Genomic DNA, 21,603 nt, shown 5'->3' with positions numbered 1-21,603 from the left:
CTTGCAGAAAGAGAGGTTCCTAGTCATGACTATTTTAACTCTCTCTTTAAAACTTTTCTTTTTAATGTATGTGTGAATTTTGGTTGTTGATATGTAAAACCACTTTATATGTTTAACGTTTTTGTCACTTTTGTATATTCAATATGTTTCAGAGAGTGAGAGCATGGCATATTGCGAGACAGTATCCTTGTCACAGATGTGGTTTACTGTTCACCAAATCCTCCAGTCTGAATAGACACTTGTTAATGCTACATGTTCCTGCATACAGGTTAGTTTACTACAGAACGTTGACTTTTTCCAAACTCTTTAAACTTGTAGCAGAATTAGTACTCACTGTAAAGATGACACATTGATTTGCAGACAGGCACAATGAAAAAACTGTTACACACTGAGCTTGTGGTGAAAGCATTCTTGAGGAAAGAAAAGCAAACACATACACAATCACATTGAATGTGTGTATATGTTTTCTTTTCTGAAGAAGGCTTTGGCCAAAAGCTCACTCTGTAACAGTCTTTTCATTGTGCCTGTCTGCTACTAAGCGTGTTACCATTACAGTAAGTTGCAAATACTTATTAAATCTGTGATTGCTCATGCTGTAGTTGATGGTCCATTTGTTTTTGTAGGATGTAATTTGAATTTTGTTTGGGTGTTAATTATAAGTTTTCTCGTGGTAATGGTTGGTTTACAGTAGCTTTTCTTAGATGACATAGTAAGGAATGTTCCAGGTTTTGAGAGGTTTTCTGACCGTGATGTTATTGCTTATTGCACTTACCTTGTTGGGGAACAAACTAATAAGGATTCTCACGATGAGCAGCAATCTATCCTTTTCATAATATTGTTGATGTTCCAACCTGGACTTCCGTTGTTTGTAGTGGAATTAATTAGTTACAGTTTTAATGAGGAAATCATATCTGAAAATGTACTAAATGTGCACTTTCCAAGTGCAACGAATATTTTTTGTTAAATATTATCACAGTACCTTAAAATTGGAGGCTTCTCCATACACAAGATTTTTACTGGATTTTTGTTTCTTCAACCGAAATTTGCATTTGGAAAATATTTTAACAGTATTATTCCACCGACCAAAAACAAATAATATACCATACTATTTTTGTGTTTAAAAGCTCCATTCCAATTAGGGAAAAACTATTGACACAGATGCTGTGCTCTGTCCAATAGACAGTTACTCTGAAAGCTGTACTGTTTCTATTCAGTGGAAGCATTCCAGTTGCCAACTGTCTTATCATTTAAAGGTAAACAAGCAAATGTTATTATGTCTGAATAATACTACCAAGCTAGGCATTATGAGGAAATGCAATTAAAATTATAATACAGATGAACAGAAACTACTTCTGTGTGTCCTCAACAGTCTTCTGATAAAAGTACTCACCGCCACCTTATCAGCAGTAAAGGGCTATAGAGTTTACTAGAATTCATATCTTTAATTGGATTAGCTCCAAGTGGTAATAATAATTCTTAAAGCCAGAATACCTGACAGAGATGTAGACCTGTCTCCATTTAAAACACCATTTGATTTTCCTAACATGCTTATTCATTCTCTCTTTCTGCTCTTTTTAAACAATACTACTTTCCTTCAAGGTAATACTTACAGACTTCAGCAACAAGCAAATCATGCTGTGGGTGTTTGAGTATCTCCATAGTTCATAAAGTATGTGTTAGGGTTGCCAGTCTCACCTCACCCTCAAAACACTGTGAGGCAGGGGCTGTCACACTGGTGAATTTTCTTAGGTCCTCTGAATTCTTCAGTCTTGATCAATGGCTCCTCCTTTGTACTGAAGAAATGTGGGGAGCTTATCAGGTGGACAAACTTGGCCACAATGAAACATTGAAAACTCTTAAGAAAACAAAATTTATAAACTAACTGCAGCAATTGAATCAAATGAATAAAATGTAAATACGAAATAATAATATTATTAAAAGGTTATTTGCATTTATTTCCTATGAAGGCCTTGTTGCCCGAAAGCTCACTTTCTGACAGTCCTTTTGTTGTGGCTATCTGTCTCTTACCATCTTTGCTATAAGGTGAGTAGCAACTATCCTTTTCATAATATTGTTACATTTCATTCTGGATTTTCCATTTTTATCTATAAATTAACCTTTATTTACTTTAAAATGACTGGATTGCATATCCAGTTTGCAAAATATAGTAAAGTTTTCTTCTCACTAATGAACACAACTCCAGTGCTATAAATTTATTTAAGTTGTAGCACGTCCCCCTCCAATCTACAATTGAAAAATCTGCCATTCAATTCTCTGTTACTAACCTCTGTATGGCAGAACACCTGAGTACTTCCCATCCTATCAGACCCATCTAATACAAAAGATATGCTTAAATATTTTACCATTGTGTAGGACAGCTATTCAGTGCCCAAGCCTGCACACATTCACTGCATCCCCAATCCCTGCTATCTCACTTGCATCCAGAGGCAACTGCACTTTTTGCCGTACTTCTGGGTGCCTCTGTTTTTTGTTGGTGTCCTCCCCCTTCCTTTCCCTCCTCTCCTATGTCAACTATCTGCTTTTCATTTCCACTATAAAACTATCTGTCTGTCTGTCTGTCTTGGGCTTGTTAATACAAATATTCTAGGACTGGTGTACACATTCTCCTGGCATCCCTTGTTTAGAGCCTTTTGACTGTAATATTTTCACAGCGCTGGAAACACGCATACTTCAGTAAATGTGTTACCTTGGCTACCTCATCGGCCGGGGCGGCCGAGTGGTTCTAGGCGCTACAGTCTGGAACCGCGCGACCGCTACGGTCACAGGTTCGAATCCTGCCTCGGGCATGGATGTGTGTGATGTCTTTAGGTTAGTTAGGTTTAAGTAGTTCTAAGTTCTAGGGGACTGATGACCTCAGAAGTTAAGTCCCATAGTGCTTAGAGCCATTTGAACCATTTTTTGGCTACCTCTTATCATGTCGTAGCTCACAGGAACTTATTATGGTATTACAGAAAGTTGGCTGGAGCATCCTTAAGCCCTGTTGCCCAAATTATCTTGTTAGTCCCTTTGACTTTCTCACAACAGTGACTACTTGCAGAGAATACCCATGCCATTCTATTTCCACTGCCCTTTGACCATTTTCTACAGAATGCCTGGGGTGCAAGGCACTTAATGTGTAATACAGTAAACTACGAAGTTAAAAATGGTGTATGAGTTTTTGTGTATTGTTGATGTTATAGTATGACGAAAATTATGCATACCATTCCTACAGCATCTCTAACAAGAGATTGTTGTCTTCATTTTTATTTGACACTTAGGGAGATTTTTTGATGTTTTTGTTAGATGATGCACATAAACCATCATTGGCATAAAAAAAGTAGATTTAAAGTAGAGTTCACTTGCATTGTTTCTAAAACTATATTCTTATTTCCTAACTAAGCAGCAATTTTTGCAATAAAAAAGAAGTAACTGACTTGGTAAAGAGTACATAATTTTTCATTTGTGCCCCCCTCCCCCCCCCCCTCCTCTCTCTCTCTCTCTCTCTCTCTCTCTCTCTCTCTCTCTCTCTCTGTGTGTGTGTGTGTGTGTGTGTGTGTGTGTGTGTGTGTGTGTGTGTGTGTGTGTGTGCGTGGGCGGGCGGGCGGGCGCATGTGTGCGTCCGTGCGTATCACTTGTTCATCTTCATTACTGTGAATCAAATCTCTTCTGCTGCAAGCTCTTTGTTTTTCATATTTTGAGAGGTGATAGTGCAGGCCAAAACAAGAAAAAGAATTGTCCTGTAAACATAGGCTCTAAAGTGCTTACCTTAACAGCTGTGAAAAATTGTTCGTCTTCACTACTGTGCTTCACGTCTACTAAACAATAAAAAAGAAGTAACTGACTTGGTAAAGAGTACATAATTTTTCATTTGTGCCCCCCTCCCCCCCCCCTCCTCTCTCTCTCTCTCTCTCTCTCTCTCTCTCTCTCTCTCTCTGTGTGTGTGTGTGTGTGTGTGTGTGTGTGTGTGTGTGTGTGTGCGTGGGCGGGCGGGCTGGCGCATGTGTGCGTCCGTGCGTATCACTTGTTCATCTTCATTACTGTGAATCAAATCTCTTCTGCTGCAAGCTCTTTGTTTTTCATATTTTGAGAGGTGATAGTGCAGGCCAAAACAAGAAAAAGAATTGTCCTGTAAACATAGGCTCTAAAGTGCTTACCTTAACAGCTGTGAAAAATTGTTCGTCTTCACTACTGTGCTTCACGTCTACTAAACAAGTGCTTGTAGCTCTTGAGATATGCATTTTAGAGCCCATATATATACTAGACTTTTTGTTTTGAATTAATGTCCCTGTTGTATTGCTGAATATTGACCATTCCTCCTGGGACACACTGTATAAAACCGGATAAAATACATGCGAAAAGGCAGTTTTGTTATTTTAAGGTGGCAACACAGCCCTTTCTTTGTTTATGTTAACTTCCGTTTTTCTGACACTTTTATCTAGCCTGTGGTGTATTATTGCCATCCACCATTTAGTTGTACACTAATAAGCATTTAAATAAACTGTGTACAGATAGACTTATTATCAAGCTTTATTTACTACATCTGATTAGAGGGTATGGGCCCAGGTGCACAAGCCTTTTTTAGGTAGTTTTTTGGTGGTGTCACAAGCAAAAGCAAATTTGATGTTAACATTGTGGTGTTGATGCGGTGCTTGAAGTTGTCTGGAGAGGAGAGTTGGGCGGTGTGGAAATTCCAAATGGAAGTGATATGCAGAGGAAAGGCTTTTTAGATATTGTCAGTGGCTCCGCTATTAAATACCTGAAGGAGAAAACAAGTGACGGAAAAGTAGAGGAACTTATTGTGATGCAGATGAAGATCGCGCCACTTGCTCGTTTACTGTTGTGTACGATGTCAGCTGACTTGTGGGCTGAATTGAAGACTGGGCATGAGAAAGAGTCCGCACTGAGCATTCACCTACTTCAACAAAAGTATTCCTTACTCCAATTTGGTGATGACTCAGTGGTTACAGTTGTTAAAAATGGAAGAAATCAGCACTAAATTGAAAAAAGTGTATGAACCACTTTAAGAGAAAATTGTAGTAACCAAAGCATTGATGTCATTGCTAGAGAAATATAAACATTTCTGTTCAGCATGGGAGTCCGTCCTCTTTGAGAATGACATACTTAACAAGTTAACTTCAGGGTTGCTCATTGAGGAAAGAGAGAGAATCAGTCTCTTCAGCAGGAGGTAGCTTTGGTCAGTGTAGGCAGACAGGAAAAAAATTACTTATATTTTTGTGGTAAATAGGACCATTTTGCAAAGGACTGCAAAAATAAAGTGAAGAGAGAAATGAGAAGCTGCAATTATTATAACAAAAGAGGTCATTTGAGGTTATATTGCTGATTGTTGAAGTCCAAGAAAAGCAAGAAAACTCAGGATGTAAATGCCTTTATGTGCATGAGTCAATAAGTTGACCTAGAAGATTATTGGTTCATAGATGCAGGTGCTAGTGAGCATATATGTAATAAATGAGAATAGTAAGAAACTTGACAAGTGTGCAAAGCTCAGTTAAAGTTACTGTGAGTGATGGCAAACATGGCGCGATTAGGCAAAATACTGTGGAACTGTATGCATGCAACAGGGCTAAACTTTACAAAACAGTACTCGGTTGAGTGCTTTTTGTGCCTGAAGTGTAATTCAGTGTGTTTTTCATAGAAACTGTATTCAACAAAAGGTGTGTGTTTAGTGTCAAACAAGGAAAGTGGATTTTTGAACAGTAACGGTGAAGTTCGTGTATTATCCAGACATATCAGTAAAGTGTATCTTGTTTTAACGGAACACAATCAGAACTGTCAATGGTTACTTTGACGTGTGTAGATAAAATGCAGTATGTAGTTGATGGTAATAACACAAGTGACTTTTCATTGGTCAGTACTGATAGTGTGTATGTGTTGACGAACTTTGGTCTAGTAAATTTGTTTAAATATGTTGAAAATGTGAATTTTTGGCATAAAGAAATGTGATTTCAGCGCATTGCACATGTGAGCTATTGTCACATAAAGGAGAGGACTTCGTTGACGACTTTGTCATTTGATAAGAATGTTTGGCAGGAAAACAACATTGTTAGCCTTTCCCCATCAGTTCATTATGATCTATTGCTCTGCTTGAATGGGTTCATGCAGATATCTATGGACCTGTGGAGATGCACTCACTTGGAAGAGCAAGCTAGTTTTTACCTTTGAAGGATGACTAATCGTTAACACAAAGTATTCTTCATGAAACAAATGATGAAGTTAACAGTTTGGTCAAGAACTTTATTACAAAACCTGAGAGAGAAGCTGGTCAAAAAATTGCTTAGGATTTGTAAGAAGTGATTTTGAGTATTGTGTATGTAAAGACAGAAAATAACAATAAAAAGTACTTATTTGTTTACATTGAAGATCTGCTGATAGTGCCAACTTCCCAGAGTGAAACTGTCAATTTGAAGTTGTTATGAAATGGTAACTTTAAAATGGTATTATCAAAAGGATATTTCCTACTAACCATATAGTGGAGATTCTGAGTCGCAGATAGGCATAATAAAAGGACTGTTGGAAATTGTGTTTTCAGCCAACAAGCTTTCTTTGGAATTAGACAACTTCGGAATTAGACAACACACACACACACACACACACACACACACACACACACGCACAAAAAAAAAAAAACCTCAACTCACACACACATGACCATAATCTCTCGCAGCTGAAGCCAGACACATCTCCATTATATGGTGAGTAGCAACTATATTGTTTCATTCCGCCCTCGATTTTCTGTTGTTTAACTTTAAAATGAAGGGTTTAGGTCTTGTTAGGGACTGTTTGGGAATGAATGCAGTTCAAAATTTGAGAGAGGAAATTATTACTTTTCGTCAAACTACCTACCTTAAAAAAAGGAAAATCCGGGATGGCCATTAAGGCCTTTGTCACACACACACACACACACACACACACACACACACACACACACATACACACACAAATGCAACTTTCACACACATCTGCAGTCTCAGTCAACTGAAAGCACACTGTAGTGCGTGTGCGTATGTGTGTGTATTGCTGACAAAGGCCTTAATGGCCGAAAGCTTTAGTTGTGTGAATTTTTTTATTGTGCCTATCACCACTCAGCATCTCTGCTATATGGTGAGTCGCAACTTTACTTCTCTAATATTATTACATTCCATCCTGGATTTTCCTTTAATTTAATACACATACCTTTAGAGTAAGTAGCCACAAATTTTAACATGTCACTTGCTTATTCCTATTATGGCTTTGTATTTATTGCTCTTTTTTCCTCAATTGTCCAAAAAATAAGAATCAGTTACATGCAAATTATTGTTTCCTCTACACCCTGTGTTTCTCATTGTAACCATTTACTAACACTGTAGTATTTAAATACGATTTACTAAAGTTCTTTTTTAATGCCTATAATGTACATCAGTTTAATTTGAAGTCTGAAAATAATTTTTTGTATCCATAAATCACAGTATAGAGGAGATTGACAATTTCTTTTCCAGACGAGCATGCCGCCGCCGTCGTGTGAAGCGCCTCCAGCGACGTAGAGTAGCATCGCGCAAATCCAGACCAAAAAGACGTTCTCGTAGCATTTTGTGCAACAAGTATGTATGTTCATAAGTGTCTTGCCCATATATTATTGTAAACTGTGAAAACATTATTTTACTGCTCCTTTACATTTAACACTAGAAGGACCATACCGCTCAATGTGCCCAGTGAGCATTGTTAACATATAATAAATAGTGTACATTTTAATTTAGGGGCCTTATATTTAATTACTTTTAATATACTTTGGTGGTTCACAGTTTCTGTGAAAGGCAAACATCGATTACAAAAATAGACAAATTATAGACATTTTTACCTTAGAGGACTGTAGCCCATCATTTTGACTCTTGAGATATTTTTTACATTTTATGTATTTAAAAGCACAACAGTGGATTTTTACATCCACCTAGGTTATTTTATTTCATCGTTGTGATCTCATTCTGTCTCTTCCTTTCCATTTTACTTTATTTAGTGGAAGAGTGGACATACATTAGTTGCTGTTCTATGTCAATACGATGTTGTGCTCTGCAGAAGTTCAGCACTGCTCATTGTGATGGCGTGTTGATGTTTTCATTCAGATGGAGAGTTACTGGATTACTTGAGCAGCTCAACTCGGGAAGGTTCTGAAGGAGAAGATATTTTTGAATGTGATGAGTTGGATGATAAAGATGACACAGAATATCATCGTCACGAAACAGAACAGGGCAAATTATCAGAGTTGGAAGATTAGTATTCATAAGCTGTACAACAGTATGCAAATAACCCAGTGCTTATAGGTTCAATTTGAGTGGTTCTACAAATTCCTACTCACAGCTGGGGAAGCAGATGGAAAGAATTGCGTCCATAGAGAGAAGCTGGAAGTGAAGAGACTGCAGCCGATGGAACAGTGTGGACTTCAATTGCACGGGGCTGTGCACCTGGTAAATTAGGATGTCACAATGTGTTGGCGGAAACTCCATTGCAAACACATGTAATGCTAAGAAATTTATAATCAGAGGGAGCTACTTGGGTGCATGGTCAGTGTTGATAGACAGTAATATTCTACAAAACGTAAAAACCTTTACAGGAATAATAGCCCAATAATTTCTCCAGGATAACTCGTGGGTACTTGATACTGGAGGCTGTCACTTTTTCAATTCTTAAAATTTGATGACGAGAACAGTTGGGCTGTAAGACTCAAGAATGATAGTTTTGTAGCAGCTACTCCAGTGTGGAATCCTCTAGCACACAACTGTATCCGGAAGTATAAACTGGTGTGTCTATAACCATAGATGTGCAGCTCTGTCCATGCAAAGCTCACTGCTGCTATATCCAGTACATGAGTAATAAATCAGATAAATTTGGTTTGAAATTCTGGTTTGCAGCAGATGCCAGTAGTAAATACGTGGTGCTTATTTGGGTAAATAAAGTGAAAGGCCCACTAACATAAATGTTGCAGACCATGTTGCTACATGTCTTCTGCAACATTACATGTCGAGAGGAAGAAGTGTAACATATTACAATTTCTTCAGTCAAACATCTTGCAGAGCAGTTGAAGTGGGAGAACACAACCAGGTGGGTACACTGAAGAAAACAAAAAGACGAGTTCTTCCTTCAACAAAGTCTAATACTGGATCTTTGTGTGGTACTGTCTTTTATGAATCTGATGACACTTCATATCAGGGGAAGACCAAGGAAAATGTTCTGCTACTGAGCTCAATGCAGTTGACTAAAATACACAAAAGACACACTCTGAAAATGTGAGCGTCTACAATTCCACTAAATTTGGAGTTGATATTATGGGCCAGATGTCTTATCTGGACACTGTCAAGTTTGGCTGATGCAGATGACATTTGCATATTTTTTCAGTGTGCTAGACCTTGCTGGAGTCAATGCCTGGATCCTTTACCGAAAGACAACAGGAGAATCAGTTACACAGCGGGTGTTTCTTTCATATTAGCATATGAACTTTCCTCTGCTTATGTACAATCTTGGAAAGGGCCCGCTCATACATTTATCGCAACCACTGAAATATGTAAGCTACTGGTACAGAAGACCTGCCAGATAGGAGGATACAAAAGTTCAGACAGAATTAAATATCTGTGTGTGCAGTGCAAGAAATTCATTTGTGACTCATGAGCTGGAAGTGGTCAGTATGTGTGTGCAAATTATTTTGAAATAAACAATGGCTTTGACAGAAAACATCTCAGATAGAGAAAGAAAAGTTATTTTCGAGTGCAGGCTTTGTCAGCGAATTTCATATATGAAGTCTTCACGGGTTGTCAGCCGAGTAGCATCGTCGTCTCCTAGCAAGGTTTCGATGGAATGCGTCTCCATCATCTTCAGGCGAAGTCTAATTATATGTTTATTTGCGGATGTAAATTTAATTTCAAAGTTTAGTTCCAATAAATATTGTGTTTACAACATATTCTTTACTTTGTTCCTCTTTTTCTTTAATTCAGTGTAGTTTCTATAGAAAAATTTAAGCATAACACTTTGGTAGGGTGAGCGTAATGCACAAATGACATTTGAAGACTCATAATGAATTAATTTATCAAGTGAACTGATACATAGAAAGAAAAACACCCCCAGTCAAAATGACCGGTTAGTGGTCCTTTTAGGTAGATCTGTAATGCTGACTGACCTAGTATTAAGGCATCTGAAATTGATCTACTTAACCCTCCCATTACCAAGCTTTTTCACACCTCTATTTTACCAAGCAGGGTACTTGGACTACCCCAAAAAGTTTTGTGTTTTATTGTAATATTTGTTCTCAGATTTTGTTATTTCCATTGAATGGGTTTATTTAGTATTGATAAACAGGTTTTCAGGTTATTAGATTTAATCAGATCACAGATACAAAACACAAAAAAAAATTATATCTTTCACTAAATTCAGTACTCAATGAACAGAAAGTTAATAATCTATGTACCTCAACAGTCACCGCAGTAAAATAACACAAGACTTTTTTCAACTTTTCAGTCAAGTACATTTTTGCACTGCATGCACTTCACAGTAACAGTTTCTTCTTCTTGTATATTACAAGCAGGTTTCTTGCATGTTACACAACAGAATCTTGTTTTCCAATCTTCGTTTCTCTTGCAATCTTGACATCGTTGTGGCGTTGGTAACTTGGAACATTGGGTCTGGATCACTGCTGTAGGAATTGTAATACCACAAGCTTTCAGTGCATCTTGTACATCTTTATGAAGACCGTTGATATTTTTGGCTCTTTCTTCCATGTTGCCTTTGCTGAGTCCAAATGATGAAGAGTTCATGTCGGCTTCGGTTATTCTTCTGCCAATCAGGAAATATTTGAGTGTACAGAGTATATGTATTCAGTGCTGCAATATCTATCATTTCTATGAAGATTCTTAGTGACCACTGCCTCATTCCTCTAACACAACTGTATTCTCTTGTCATTTTGTCCCCATTATCTACAGCACCTTTGGTTTTGTTGTAGTGCAGTATGATTTTGGGTTTGTGTTCACTTTCTTCACCATTCACTTGTCTGTCATTATGCTGAGTAGAGAGTAGTATTCCTGCCTTTCCCTTCTTTGGAACATAGGAAACTAAGGTTAAGTCATTTGTGAAACCAAATATTGAAGAGTGAACTTCTCTCTTTCTGTTTCACAAGAATTCCTTCGAATCTCTTTCTTATTGGAACACAAGGTACCAACCAATGTCGTGTTTCGTTTTAGTAGTTCAGCAGCCAATGGAAAACTGGTGAAAAAATTATCAGTTGTTACACCATGACCGTTATTCAGAAATGCTTCCATCAGATCCAAAACAACTCTCTGTCCTTGATTCACTTCCCGAGTGTTGTCCACCATTCCTGTGTAAATTTGGATCCGTAATAAGTAAGATGTCTTCACATCAGCACAAATCCAAATTTTAATTCCATACTTGCCAGGATTGCTCTTCATATAAACCCTAAAAGGGCACTTTCCTCGGTACGTTGCTAATCGTTCATCAATAGTCACGTATTTGTAAGGATAGAAGTTCTTGCACAAGTTAGATTGAAATTTGATGCCACTTCTTTATACACAAACATTCCGCACGTCCAGGGCCTCGCTGCGATGGGGCACTTCCTTTCACACCGATCACCTGCCACCCTACCTAAAACCTCTTTCATCATTACCTTCGCCAGCTTCATCCTGACCCACAACTTCTTCACTTTTGAAGGCCAGACATACCAACAATTAAAGGGAACAGCCATGGGTACCAGGATGGCCCCCTCGTACGCCAACCTATTCATGGGTCGCTTAGAGGAAGCCTTCTTGGTTACCCAGGCCTGCCAACCCAAAGTTTGGTACAGATTTATTGATGACATCTTCATGATCTGGACTCACAGTGAAGAAGAACTCCAGAATTTCCTCTCCAACCTCAACTCCTTTGGTTCCATCAGATTCACCTGGCCCTACTCCAAATCCCATGCCACTTTCATTGACGTTGATCTCCATCTGCCCAATGGCCAGCTTCACACGTCCGTCCACATCAAACCCACCAACAAGCAACAGTACCTCCATTATGACAGCTGCCACCCATTCCACATCAAACGGTCCCTTCCCTACAGCCTAGGTCTTCGTGGCAAACGAATCTGCTCCAGTCCGGAATCCCCGAACCATTACACCAACAACCCGACAACAGCTTTCGCATCCCGCAACTACCCTCCCGACCTGGTACAGAAGCAAATAACCAGAGCCACTTCCTCATCCCCTCAAACCCAGAACCTCCCACAGAAGAACCACAAAAGTGCCCCATTTGTGACAGGATACTTTCCGGGACTGGACCAGACTCTGAATGTGGCTCTCCAGCAGGGATACGACTTCCTCAAATCCTGCCCTGAAATGAGATCCATCCTTCATGAAATCCTCCCCACTACACCAAGAGTGTCTTTCCACCGTCCACCTAACCTTCGTAACCTGTTATTTCATCCCTATGAAATCCCCAAACCACCTTCCCTACCCTCTGGCTCCTACCCTTGTAACCGCCCCCATTGTAAAACCTGTCCCATGTACCCTCCCACCACCACCTACTCCAGTCCTGTAACCTGGAAGGTGTACACGATCAAAGGCAGAGCCACGTGTGAAAGCACCCACGTGATTTACCAACTAACCTGCCTACACTGTGAAGCTTTCTATGTGGGAATGACCAGCAACAAACTGTCCATTCGCATGAATGGACACGGGCAGACAGTGTTTGTTGGTAATGAGGATCACCCTGTGGCTAAACATGCCTTGGTGCACGGCCAGCACATCTTGGCACAGTGTTACACCGTCCGGGTTATCTGGATACTTCCCACTAACACCAACCTGTCAGAACTCCGGAGATGGGAACTTGCCCTTCAGTATATCCTCTCTTCTCGTAATCCGCCAGGCCTCAACCTCTGCTAATTTCAAGTTGCCGCCACTCATACCTCATCTGTCTTTCAACAACATCTTTGCCTCTTTACTTCCGCCTCGACTGACATCTCTGCCCAAACTCTTTGCCTTTACAAATGTCTGCTTGTGTCTGTGTATGTGCGGATGGATATGTGTGTGTGTGTGTGTGTGTGTGTGTGTGTGTGTGTGTGTGCGCGAGTGTATACCTGTCCTTTTTTCCCCCTAAGGTAAGTCTTTCCGCTCCCGGGATTGGAATAGCTCCTTACCCTCTCCCTTAAAACCCACATCCTTTCATCTTTCCCTCTCCTTCCCTCTTTCCTGACGAAGCAACCGTTGGTTGCGAAAGCTTGAATTTTGTGTGTATGTATGTGTTTGTTTGTGTATCTATCGACCTGCCAGCGCTTTCGTATGGTAACTTACCAAACGAAAGCGCTGGCAGGTCGATAGACACACAAACAAACACAAACATATACACAAAATTCAAGCCTTTGCAACCAACGGTTATTTCATCAGGAAAGAGGGAAGGAGATATATTTTTCCCATGTGGAATGTTTCCCTATATACCTAAAAACATAGATGATGTGACTTACCAAACGAAAGCCTGGCACGTCGATAGACACACAAACATACACACAAAATTCAAGCTTTCGCAACAAACTGTTGCCTCATCAGGAAAGAGGGAAGGAGAGGGAAAGACGAAAGGATGTGGGTTTTAAGGGAGAGGGTAAGGAGTCATTCCAATCCCGGGAGCGGTAAGACTTAACTTAGGGGGAAAAAAGGACAGGTATACACTCGCACGAGTGTGTGTGCGAGTGTATACTTGAAATTAGCGGAGATTGAGGCCTGGTGGGTAACGGGAAGAGAGGATATATTGAAGAGCAAGTTCCCATCTCCCTTAAAACCCACTTCCTTTCGTCTTTCCCTCTCCTTCCCTCTTTCCTGATGAGGCAACAGTTTGTTGCGAAAGCTTGAATTTTGTGTGTATGTATGTGTCTGTTTGTGTTTCTATCGACCTGCCAGCGCTTTCGTATGGTAAGTCACATCATCTTTGTTTTTAAATATGTGTGTGTGTGTGTGTGTGTGTGTGTGTGTGTGTGTGCGCGTGCGCGCGCGCGCGCATAAAAATGTGTTAAATGAAGCAGGAAAAAAGGAATACAAACATCTCAAAAATGAGATGACAGGAAGTGCAAAATGGCTAAGCAGGGATGGCTACAGGGCAAATGTAAGGATGTGAAGTCATATATCGCTAGGGGTTAAATAGATACTGCCTACAGAAAAATTAAAGAGTCCTTTGGAGAAAAAAGAACCACTTGTATGAATATCAAGAGCTCAGATGGAAAACCTTAGGAAAGAAAGGAAAGCAGAACGGTGTATGAAGTATATAGAGCGTCTATGCAAGAGCATTGTACTTGTGGGCAGTACGATAGAAACGGAAGAAAATGTAGATGATGATGAAATGGGAGATATGATACTGCGTGAAGAGGTTGACAGAGCACTCACTGAAAGACCTAAGTCGAAACAAAGGCCTGGGAGTAGACAACATTCCATTAGAACTACCGATAGCCTTTGGAGAGCCAGCCCTTACAGAATTCTACCATCTGGGTAGCAAGATGTATGAGACAGGCGAAATACCCTCAGACTTCAAGAAGAATATAATAATTCCAATCCCAAAGAAAGCAGGTGTTGACAGATGTGAAAATTACAGAACTATCAGTTTAATAAGTCACAGCTGCAAAATACTAACGCGAATTCTTTACAGACGAATGGAAAAACTGGTATAAGCCAACCTCGGGAAAGATCTGTTTGGATTCCGTAGAAATGTTGGAACATGTGAGGCAATACTGACTCTATGACTTATCTTAGAAGATAGATTAAGGAAAGGCAAACCTACATTTCTAGCATTTGTAGACTTAGAGAAAGCTTTTGACAGTGTTGGCTGGAATACTCTAATTCAAATTCTGAAGGTGGCAGGGGTCAAATACAGGGAGTGAAAGGCTATTTACAATTTGTACAGAAACCAGATAGCCGTTATAAGACTCTAGTGGCATGAAAGGGAAGCAGTGGTTGAGGAGGGTGTGAGACAGGGTTGTAGCCTATCTCCGATGTTATTCAATCCGTGTATTGAGCAAGCAGTAAAGGAAACATCAGAAAAATTTGGAGTAGGAATTAAAATCCACGGAGAAGAAATAAAAACTCGGAGGTTCGCCGTCAACATTGTAATTCTGTCAGAGACAGCAAAGAACCTGGAAGAGCAGTTGAATGGAATGGACAGTGTCTTGAAATGAGGATATAAGATGAACATCAACAAAAGCAAAGGAATAATAATGGGATGTAGTTGAATTGAATCAGGTGATGCTGAGGGAATTAGATTAGGAAATAAGCAGTAAATGAGTTTTGCTATTTGAGAGCAAAAGTGGTCAAAGTAGAGAGGATATAAAATGTAGACTGGCAAAGGCAGGGAAAGCGTTTCTGAAGAAGAGAAGTTTGTTAACATCGAGTATCGATTTAAGTGTCAGGAAATCTTTTCTGAAAGTATTTGTATGGAGTGTACCCATGTATGGAAGTGAAACATGGTTGATAAGTTGATTAGACAAGAAGAGAATAGAAGTTTTCGAAATGTGGTGCTACAAAAGAATATTGAAAATTAGATGAGTAGATCTGTAACTAATTAGGGGGTACTGAATAGAATGGGGAGAAGAGGAATTTGTGGCACGACTTGACTACAAGAAGGGATCGTTTGGTAGGACATGTTCTGAGGCAGCGCAGAGGGTAAAAACTGTATAGGAGACCAAGGCATGAATACGCTAAACAGATTCAAAAGGATGTAGGTTGCAGTAGTTACTGGGAGCTGAAGAAGGACAGAGTAGCATGGAGAGCTGCATCAAACCAGTCTTTGGACTAAAGACCACAACAACAACAACAACAACAACAACAATAATCAATGTTTTTGGAAAGCCTGCACCTTTCATTCATTATTTAAATACTGAAACTCTGCTCCAGTTACACATTTTTTTAAAGCTTAGTATGATGTGTTTTGAGAATTTATTCTCGTTGTCTATTCCAATTATTTACGTAAGTATTTTTTGTGGCGTTTGCATACGTTCTGCCTCTCTTGCATGGCAGTAATCTTTTTGAGGTTGTTGGATACTAGGCTGCCTCAGCCATGCAGGAAACCACACACATGCAAACTGTCATTCACATTGTGTATTTGTGAAACACCACAAAAAATATTTACTTAAAATATTGCACTTGACAATGAGAATAAATTCTCGAAACACATCTTGCTAAGCGTGAAAACATATGTAACTAGTGCTGTACTTACACCAAAAACAGTTCGGGTTTTGAGCAATGCAAAGCTTGCAAAGATGTCAACTAGCACTAAAAGTGCTGCGATAAAATGTGCTAAATATGGTTCAACAAAGGTGTCAAGATGATCACAATAATCACGAAGCTGCTTGTGCGCGGTAGAATGAATCTCGTTACTTCCATCAGCAACCATGCCGAATAGAGATTGGCAGCGGCAGGAGACATGGCATGAATTGTTTAGCCCTTTACTGGTTCAGATGTGCTGTGTAGAGGGCCCGGTGTCAAGAAACTTAACGGCGTGAAGTTTTTAAATGCTTTTTGACAGCCAACACCATGCCAGCATTATTTTATGTCAGTGATTTCAGTTTTTTCTCCATAAACATTTATTCATAAAGCATAAATTGTGGGAAAATTATAAATATGTTAATGCATAAATTGGTTGCAAGTTAACATCATGAATATAGAAAATTTGACAGGAATGATAAAAAAATGTTGTAAATGGTGGGAAAATGTTAATTCCATGAACATAAAATGGAGATTAAACTGTATTAGAGGATTGAGTAATAAGGTAGGAGAGCTTCTTGTCTGTTTGGAAAATTTAGAGAACTCTGAAAAGATACCCTATGCATATCTGAACATCATATAACCACTTAGTCAGATAAGTTACATATAAAAGGTTATGCTTTAGCAGCTTACTCATGCAGAATTAATATGGGAAAGAAAAATAGTCCATTTTCAATTGTAACTGCATAAAAATCCTCACTGGGAAATCTTGAACTGCTTACGAGAAATCAGGTACCTTACTGTGGTATCTGTCAGACAGCAGCAAGCAGTTCATAGTCTGTTGTGTCTTAAGTGAAAATTTCATAAAGAATTCTCATAAGAAAAATTATCTGGAAACCTTATTTGGATCCTACAGTTGATCTCATTAATTAACTACTTAGCATGAGTGGATAAAGACAGTAGAACCCCAACTAATAATGTTTTCTTTGGTGAAGCTCAAAGCAAGAAAATAACTGTTTACCCAGTAACAAATGTTCTCTCTGATCATGTTGCATGGTTGGTTAGGATAAATAATGTAGTGCCTTACAGTATGGATACTTCTCAATGGAAATCAGTTACAATAATTAATGTCTCCAGATTTTTTAGATATTTTACAAGATGACCTGGAACGGAATTTGTATTGAACTAAATGCTAACATAAAATTTGATCTATTTTGTGATAAATTCATATCATTATTTGGAAATAGCCTTCTGGATAAGCTAATCAGTCAGTGCATTAAACAGCCATGTAAAAAACCATGGATCACTAGCGGGAGTAAAGTATCTCGTGAAAGGTGAAGGGAAATATATCTACTCGCAAGAACAAGTAGATATCCTGCTGTAGTTGCAAACTACAAAAACTACTCAAAATTACTAAGAAAGGTTATTACAAAATCAAGGAATATGCACGTAATGTCAGAAATCAGTAATTCTGATGACAGATTTAAGGCTATATGGAATGTAGTGAAATCAGAGACAGAACAACCAGCCACAGAACTGTATGAGATCACACTATTTAACTGAATGGAAGGATTATAAATGATTAGTCATTTCTTCAATATAGTAGAAAGTCTAGGAACAAGAGGTGCAAGAAAAAATCACAACAGTATGTTGAAAAAGTAACTCTCATAAAATTCAATCATATGGATGTATCATGAACTTCTCCTTCTGAAATTAAGAAGATTATACATTCTCTCAAAAGTAAAAGCTGTCTTGTTTTGATGGTGTTTCCGATAAAGTACTTAGAAATTTGTTCCCTTATAATAAGCAGAGTCCCATCTGAAATATGTAATGCGTCACCATCTCCAGGCATTTTTCCAGAAAGACTGAAATTTGCTGTTGTTAAACCTCTCTTTAAGAAAGGTGATAAGAGAAATGTCAATAACTACTGATCTGTTTCACTGCTGACATCATTTTCCAAAATTTTTTGAGAAGGGTGATGTGTTTTAGAATAGTATCTCATCTTAGTGACAGTAATATCAGCAGCAAATCAGTTTCAGAAGAGTAGCTGTACTGAGAATTCTGTTTACATGTTCTCTCACCAAATTTTACAAGCGTCAAATAATAAACAGCGTCAAGTGATATTTTCTGTGACCTACCTAAGGCATTTGATTTAGTGAATCACAGTATTCTTGTATGTAAATTGAAGACAAATGGGATTGATGGTAAAGCCAACCAGTGGATAATGTCATATCTAACCTAAGGAGTGCAGAAAGTTCTACTCACTAATTCAACCAGTATAGTCTTGGGATGTAATTCTGATGGGAAGAAATCACATATGGCGTTCTCCAGGGCTCAATCTTAGGTCCACTATTGTCCCTCATGTATGTAAATGATCTTCCATCTAAAACACAACAAGCAGAAATAGTTTATTTTGCAGATGACACTAGTATTGTGATCAATCCAAGCATTCATACAGAAACAGAAAAAATTGTAAACAGTGTTCTTCAAAGTATCATTGACTGGGTTTCTGTGAGTGGTCTCACTCTCAATTTTAAAAAGACACAACGTACTCAGTTCTGCACATCTAGGGGTACTGCACCAATGATAAGTGTAACATTTTGTGAGGAAATAATAAACAGGGTGGAAACTTCAGAATTCTTAGACGCCTTTATTGATGCGAATTTAAACTGGAAAAAGAACATTTTGGAACTGCTAAAACAACTTAGTTCAGCTGCATTTGCACTTAAGATCATTGCAAATCTTGGAGAGAGATGGAGTAAGTTGACATACTTTGCATATTTTTATTCCGTAATGTCATATGGAATAATGTTCTGGGGTAGCTCTTTTTTAAGACAGAAATGCTTTGTTGCTCAAAAATGTGCAGAGTTTGTTGTAAATAATCTACTAGAGTTCAAAATGAACAATGGTGTACATAATTACAGTTCCAAAGGAAAAAAATGACTTTCATTACTTCACGTTAAGTTTGTCTTTAGAGCAAAAGGTGTTAACAATGCTGCAACAAAAATTTTTGGTTGCTTACCCAGGGATATAAAATGTCTGACAAGGCAGCAAATTAAAATTTGAAAAGAAACTTAAAAAAATTCTACTTGTCAAAGTCTTTTATTTCATAGAAAAATTTCCATTATTGCAATGTGCAAAAAGTGGTGGGTAAGAAATACTAACTCACATCTCTATATTTGAAAAAGAAAGATACTCATAAATTTTCAGTATGTAACCAGATATACAAATTTGCAACGGAGTGTAAAATGACTCGTTCCACATCATTACAATTTATTTTGAACAATGATCCATGGAACATAAAACTAACTAATGAGCTCTTTGTCTACACATAAAATAATGTATTTTAGGTAAAAAATCTGCTTATACAGGGTGTTTCAAAAATAATATACTTGTTTCGGACGCATATATTTATTAAACTGTAAGACATTCAACTTTGAAACTTGGGACTCACATTAACGAATCTCTCAAGTTTAGATTACGGATGTTCAATATGCCCTCCACCAGCGACAGAAGCAGTATCACGTTGATTCTCGAATTCCTACCATACTCGGGTAAGCATGGCATTCATCACTGATGTTATGGCAGTATAGCTCTGGTTCTCCAACTCTTCTAGATGTTGGTGCGTAAACATTGTCCTTGAAATGAAATCTCACAGAAGTAGTCACTGGGCATCAGATTCGGTGACTGTGGACGCCAGATGAGAAGTGTGTAGAGTTTTATTCATATATTCACGTTCGTGGTAACTCCAGTAAGGGGGTGCCCTGTCTTGTTCAAAAATGAAATTGCCCTCATTCAGGCTTGGATCTTTAACCGCATTTCCATTGAAGACGAACGGATCATAAACAGATGAGTGAGATATTGCAAAAACACATTTACTTTGGGTGAATCTTGTACATATTCATTGTACGCATATGGGTTCTGTAGGACCCAAATTCGAACTTCCCGTTAAGGTGAAAAGTTGGTTATCACAGAACACGATGCGCTGTACAAAAGTGTCATCATTGTCAATAGCATTCTGAAACTCGTCGGAAAATGTCACACGTTTGCGTTTGTCATCATGACGTCGAGCCTGTAACAGCTGTAACTTGTACTGCTTCATAACTAACCGACATCTCGGTACTCGCCATATTGTTGCTGTACGCATCTGTAACTCCTGTAACTCACGACTGACAGGACGAGTTGACTTTGTAGGACTACATTGGAAAGTGGTTTCAATTCATGCGGCATTTTTGTCGGAAACGTGAGGTTGGCCAGGGCTCTTTACTTCACATACACATCCTATGTCTATGAAATGTCAATACCATCTGCGAATGTTCCATCCATTCGGAGGATCAGTCTGCTACCTCTGCCTGAAACTTCTTTGCACTCTGATCACAGAATTACACTTTGCAAACTCGAGAACACAAATGATTTCTGCTGTGGAGTAGCCGTTTTGCAACATTTGACAATACCCAAGCAAGCAGAAGACAACCGACATCTAGTGGCAATGAGTATAAACTAGATAATGCATTCGTTCTTCCAGGAACTACGCCATGGTGCAGCAATCGATAATTTTGACAACGTAATGCTTTGTAATAAGTATATTCTTTTTGAAACACACCATATTTTTGTTGCAGTTCCATTTTAGATTAACATACTGTGTTTAACTACTTCTTCTTCTTCTTCTTCTTCTTCTTTTTTTAAATGTGTAGTTTCCATTCAACTTTTTTTTGTTTAACGAGTGGTTTCCATTCATGAAGTGTGTTTCTTTACACCGACGAAAATACTAACATACAGCAGCTTTAGTTTCTTCATTGTATACAAATAGATTTCCGCCACAATTTTCTTTACATGTCAGAATGAGAGAAACACAGGAGGTGCGTAAGTTGTAAATAGGGTGAATCAAGTGTTAGTATTCCAGATTCTTTAGTTTTTCCAATGCCAAAACTCCTCTGTCTACAGTTGTTGATCTCATGAAAGCTTTTGGTCCCCTATCAGTCTCTTCCCCTCGTAATTCTGGCCTTGAGCATGTTCTGTGTCCTTCAGCTGAACCAAAAGACTTGTGAAGTATTCACCAGTTATCACGTAATTTTTTTGTAGGTGATCAATAAAAAGAATCCCCATTGCATACCACAAAATGCTGGCTATATTATTTCTGTCAAATGAAATCATTCTCGCCTTGGCTTTAGTGCAGGACCACTTCCTCCATTCAGCAATTTCATTGGCGCTACATTTCTGGTGTAAAGAGGTGGGATCACACCTCAACCACAGCAATAGATTGTTTGGACATGTTTTTAAAATGATCTAAATATTGATTTTCACATTTTCTTTTGGTCTGCATTTAACACTTCGTGATTTGTTGCTGATGATCTTCAGATACCATTACCATTTCTCACTTTTCCTGTTTCATTTG

At 38.6% G+C, this 21,603-nt stretch overlaps 1 protein-coding gene across 3 annotated transcripts in view; it reads left to right on the top strand.

Moving 5' to 3' along the window:
• LOC126416290 (zinc finger protein 836-like) overlaps window positions 1-21,603 on the top strand; it is a 208,782-nt gene that overhangs the window by 89,126 nt on the left and 98,053 nt on the right. For all 3 annotated transcript variants that reach the window (XM_050083941.1, XM_050083942.1, XM_050083940.1), the window contains 2 exons: window positions 153-268; window positions 7,494-7,595. In XM_050083941.1, coding sequence (XP_049939898.1) covers window positions 153-268; window positions 7,494-7,595 — 218 coding nt within the window. The remainder of the gene's footprint in view (window positions 1-152; window positions 269-7,493; window positions 7,596-21,603) is intronic.

Source organism: Schistocerca serialis, chromosome 8 (genome assembly GCF_023864345.2).
Source record: "Schistocerca serialis cubense isolate TAMUIC-IGC-003099 chromosome 8, iqSchSeri2.2, whole genome shotgun sequence".
In the NCBI taxonomy this organism is placed as follows: domain Eukaryota; kingdom Metazoa; phylum Arthropoda; class Insecta; order Orthoptera; family Acrididae; genus Schistocerca; species Schistocerca serialis.
Note: the sequence above shows the minus strand (reverse complement) of the source record. Positions and strands in the feature narration are given on the sequence as shown.